Source organism: Penaeus japonicus, unplaced genomic scaffold, assembly GCF_977035675.1.
Source record: "Penaeus japonicus unplaced genomic scaffold, GWHDUDI00000001_assembly GWHDUDI00000003, whole genome shotgun sequence".
Taxonomy (NCBI): Eukaryota; Metazoa; Arthropoda; class Malacostraca; order Decapoda; family Penaeidae; genus Penaeus; species Penaeus japonicus.
This window is the reverse complement of record NW_028234405.1, coordinates 23,885,618-23,890,617: the sequence shown is the minus strand read 5'-3', so window position 1 is coordinate 23,890,617 and position 5,000 is coordinate 23,885,618. Positions and strand designations below refer to the sequence as shown.

At 40.4% G+C, this 5,000-nt stretch overlaps 1 protein-coding gene across 2 annotated transcripts in view; it reads left to right on the top strand.

Moving 5' to 3' along the window:
• The window catches only part of LOC122260872 (ATP-sensitive inward rectifier potassium channel 12), a 185,151-nt gene that overhangs the window by 136,757 nt on the left and 43,394 nt on the right, over nucleotides 1-5,000 (top strand). Inside the window, exon 4 of one of the 2 annotated variants that reach the window (XM_086531342.1) lies at nucleotides 3,818-3,962. The exons of the other annotated variant lie outside the window; for it this stretch is intronic. Coding sequence (XP_086387468.1) covers nucleotides 3,818-3,962 — 145 coding nt within the window. The remainder of the gene's footprint in view (nucleotides 1-3,817; nucleotides 3,963-5,000) is intronic. 2 annotated transcript variants of the gene reach the window in all.

Sequence of the window (5,000 nt, the reverse complement as noted above, 5' to 3'; positions counted from 1 at the left end):
ATATTATTCCATATTTGCCATTATCATCATTATCATTGTTTTTATTTTTTATAACATTATCATTCTTATAATACTTATTTAGTTTTTTATCATTATCATTATTATTATTATCTACATATTACTATCTCATCATCATCCAAGTCTCTTTCCTCAATCATGGGGCTTGCTCTCCCCGTAGGAAAAAGAGACATGGCAGCTCTTTCTCAGGTCTTGCGAGCCCGAGTCGGCAACCGAGCGAGTGTTAAGAGCGAGCCAAGACAGCCAAGATGGGACCGCGACGACCGTATGGTAACCTGCGATAGAGAGAGACGTTAGATAAAGATGTGGCGATAGCAGAGCCTAAGAAGGAGAGCGAAAAAGCGCGGTAATTCGCCAGATGTCCCGCGTGCAGCGCGCCCGGGCTGCTCGGCCGAGACGTTCTGTGCGCCTCGAGGCGGGAGCCAGGACAAGCGGCGCCTAGGGACTGCTCCTGCAGGACACAAGCGCGTGTCCAAGCAGCGGCGCTGCAGGAGGACCAGCAGCGCCTCGGGGGCGAACTCTCCGCGCTGCCGCCGGCGCCAGAAACCTTTTCTCGACCATCTCGGAGCCGGGGCACTCAGGTTCTCTGATGAGTGCGGGGGGGGGGAAACCTCGAAGGAGTGCTCCCCGCTGTCGTCGCGTCGGTCGGGGAGTGGTGGCGACGCGGCAGGCGGCCGAGAACTGGTCGCGTTGGGGCCCGGCGCTCTGGGGCCCGAGGAAGGCGGCGCCGGGGGACAAGGGGGCGCGGGGCCAAGGCGGCTGCTTCGGAGGGAGACCCGCCGGGCAGGTACAAGGAATGGTGCCTCAAGTAAGTCGGGCTGGCGGCTTGTATGCATGTTAGTCGCTTTTATCTATAAAGTCTTCAATGGACTATTCATGATGGATCCCTAGACAGGCGGAAGCTTATGTGAAGACCCAAGACAGAAAACGGTCACTTAAAAATCGGCAATTTCCGAATCAAAAATAGAAACTTCAATAAAGGAAACTACGTCTTGTCACAGCAATTAAAAGGAGTTTAAGTTGGAATTAAATTATTGCTCTCCCACTATGAATAAGGGGACAGCTATCAGGACTATTTCCCGACGGGAGAAAGAGACTATTCGATGGGTAATATTAAAATGAAATATCCTCGTCGGCCTGAAAAAAATGTACATCGCACGGCAAGTAAAGCATGGGACCTTTTGTCAAGAAATCAAAAATTGATTTATTACCTTTCAGAAAATAAATGTGTTAAATGAGAAGGTTTATTGATTCCATTTTAATAGTTTTTCAAGTAACCAAAAAGGCATGGATTCCATTTTCATAAATTGATCAGCTTGGTATTAATTATCCTATAAAAGTATTTTATTGTAAACCATACAAAAACAACAGAATACAGAAATCAAACAATTTCAGCGAAAAAAGAAAACGTTTGAAAACCTAAAGGGGGGGGGACTTCGATATTAATGACGATACTGGCATCTGTACGGAGAACGCCATCGGTAGAACTTAAATATTACACAGGCTTAAAGTGACTCTGTGTTACCGTTCACCGACATAGAGAGTACTCAGAGAGGTATAAGAGATTGCGGGGTCGGCCATACAAGTCAAAGCGTGAGGAAAAACTGTTAAGATAGAATGTCACGGTATTTATTAAAACATGTTAAACGTCAATGTTTTCTTTGCTTGTAAGATGCTATCCCAGTATTTAAAAACTATTATATTTTACTATTCAAATTTTAAATTTTCATCATATATCACCGAGATATTTTCTGTAAATACTTCAAAAGTTTAACCATGAGGGAATGTTTAAGGACGTATCATGTGTTTCATTTCCTGTTGCATTTCTCGTCCATGCAATATAATTTAACGGGCTGGATAGATAGGCTTCTTTGTAAGGAGAGACAATGGGTGACACGCTCGGCTTCGCACGTGGGTGGCCAGTGTTGGGGAATAAAAGATCGAATGTCCCTCTGTATGTATTCATGCTAAAGAAAACATTTTGAGACAGACGTATGTATGTCTCATTTTTTTTTAGTTTGAGAAATACATTCTGACTTGAATTCATTGAAGGCACCGCATGAGGTGTTGAAATCCAAACGAAGCTTATTGCTCTCTATTTTCTCTTCTTTCAATTTTCGATTCCCTTCCGTTATTCACTCTTAGTTTATCTATCCATCTCTCTCTCTCTCTATCTATCTATCTATCTATCTTTCTTTCTTTTTCTCTCTCTCTCTCTCTCTCTCTCTCTCTCTCTCTCTCTCTCTCTCTCTCTCTCTCTCTCTCTCTCTTCCTCTCCTCTCTCTCTCCCTCTCCCTTCCCCTTTCTCCTCTCTTTCTCTCTCTCTCTCTCTCTCTTTGAGTTCCTCTTACTCTCCTCTCTCTCTCTCTCTTCGTTTCTCTTTCTCCTCTCTCTCTCTCTCTCTCTCTCTTCTCTCTTTCTCTTCTTTCTCTCTCCTCTGTCCTCTCCTCTTTCTCCTCTTCCTTCGTCTTTCTATCCAATTATCTATCATTACTGTTCACCCTCCTCTTCTCCCTCTCCTCCCCCTCCCTCCCTGCAGTCCTTCTCCGTGTCCGCTCTTTCCTCAGCCCGAAGTGGCAGCCCCACCTCACGCCTTCAACAACAGCGGGTCTGGACTGCCACCTCCGCACGCTCTGATAACGCCAAGATGCTGTTGCCCGCAAATACCTTGTTGCACATTGCCACGACGGCTTGCACAGGTTGCGATTGAATTTAGTGTCTGTATGTACGCATGTGACAAACGCTGGTGTATTTAAGCGTGTTCAAAGAGGCAGACAGCGTTTAAATTGGTTGATATGACACTGTTATTTGCTATGTCAGTTTCGATGGCTGAAAAACTTTTAGCGACTTGCTTTGGATCAAACTCTTTTCTCACTTTGTTTATTTTGAGTTTGGTGTTTGCCAGACAAATTTACATAGACTTGGTTGACGAATTTACATTTCTTTGTAAACAGTTTACTCGATTCGTCGCGTCATGTCCCAATGAACAATCGTTTCACTATCTGCCGCCAGATGGCACTTTTCCAGACTCGTAGTAAAGTCGAATTATATGTTTCTCAGATCACTGACTTTTTGCCTTATTCATTCTGAAACATGATTCCATGGCCCTTTGAAGGAGATAAACAAACGGAATATCATCAGTTCATTCAATTGATTTAATAAAAACAAAGCGAATTCGACCCAACTCCGGCCAAAGCCTCTGGCGATGGGTGACAGACGACTTTTTTCTCAATGTGCCAAATGTGGATCAGAATCACCTCGCTTTTGCCAAGCCACACACAGGGCTATATTAGACAGTCACTCTCCCCCAATCGATCCACGGGCGGCTAATGCGCCATGTCATTGTGAAAATAGGACTTTCATGGGTTGGTGGCTGTTTCTGGTCACTGTTTATGCTTCTGCGCCCCGGAGTTAATTTCCTTTGTCTTCTTTCTACATCTGCGAAGGAATGATTGGAGTAAGGACTTATCAGAAATCGATGTGGTGACAGAAGAAAGACATACATTAGATATCACAGTGACACGATAGATTTTCGGGTCATTTACATGGTCATCACAACCTATGCGGATTATTTTACTTTCAGACCGCTATAAAATCAACGACACACCAAAACCCTTAACACAACACAACACCCACAGAGTAAAGACAGTCAGAACAATAAAGTGAATAAAAAATGATAATAATAAATACCAAAAAAATCAGAGTCAACTAAAAGAAAATCAAGGACTATATAACACACCTTTATTTGAAAATGCAATAAAAGAGATACGAAACTAACAGCACTGGTTGTTTCCCGCAGGTACAGACACACGCGCATTAGCAGTAAAAAATTCCGGAAACGTGTGGTCCAAAAAAGCGGAGAGTGTAATGTCACGCCCTCAAACGTGGCGAAGCGCAGGAGACGCTACTTGCAGGATATCTTCACCACGCTCGTCGATGTGCAGGTGACGTGAGGCTTCGTTTTCTGTAGATATTGATATAGACAAATAAATAGATAGATATCGATAGATAGATAGATAGATAAATAGATAGATAGATAAATAGATAGATAGAAAGATTGATAGATTGATAGATTGATAGATAGAAAGATAGATTAGATAGATAGATAGATTGATTGATAGGTATATAGAAATATAGACAGATAGATAGATTGATTGATTGATAGTTAGAGAGATAGATAGACAGATTGATTGATAAAATGATTGATAGATTAATAGATTGATAAATATATAGACTGAATGACTGATAGATGGATAGATCGATAGATAGACTGATAGATAGATAGATAGATAGACTGATAGATAGGTTGATATATATATATATATATATATATATATATATATATATATATATATATATATATATATAATATATTTACATTTATTGCTTAAATATATAATATAATATATATATATATATATATATATATATACATATATATAATATATATATATATATATATGGTTTTTTTTTTTTTTTTTTTTGGGGGGAGTGGGAATTCTTTATCTTTTCATGTTTTTTCTAGTACCTTTGTTGTTTTTGTTCTTGTGTTTCCATTGTCTTATTGGTTTTATTGTTTTATTTGTGTGTGTGTCTTCCCTATATTCTTTCATGAATTTCCTCTATTGTATTTTTCCCTTGTTCTATTATTGGTATATTGATAAACTCTATATGTCGCTAATCCCACACATGACATGAAGATTATCAAAACGCCATCACCTCAATCATCCTAATGATCTTCATCAAATACCTTATTCATTACAAAATCATCACACGCAGCAGCCATATCGCAGTCACACCACACTTTAACTACCACACAGTCATCACATACTTGAATCACTGTACAGTTATTTTACACTATAATCACAATATTACCATCACACAATCTTCACACGTTATATCCACAATAAAATCAGTATAAATCACAACCATCACACACCATAAATATCATACAACCCTCACACCTATAATCACCAATTCAC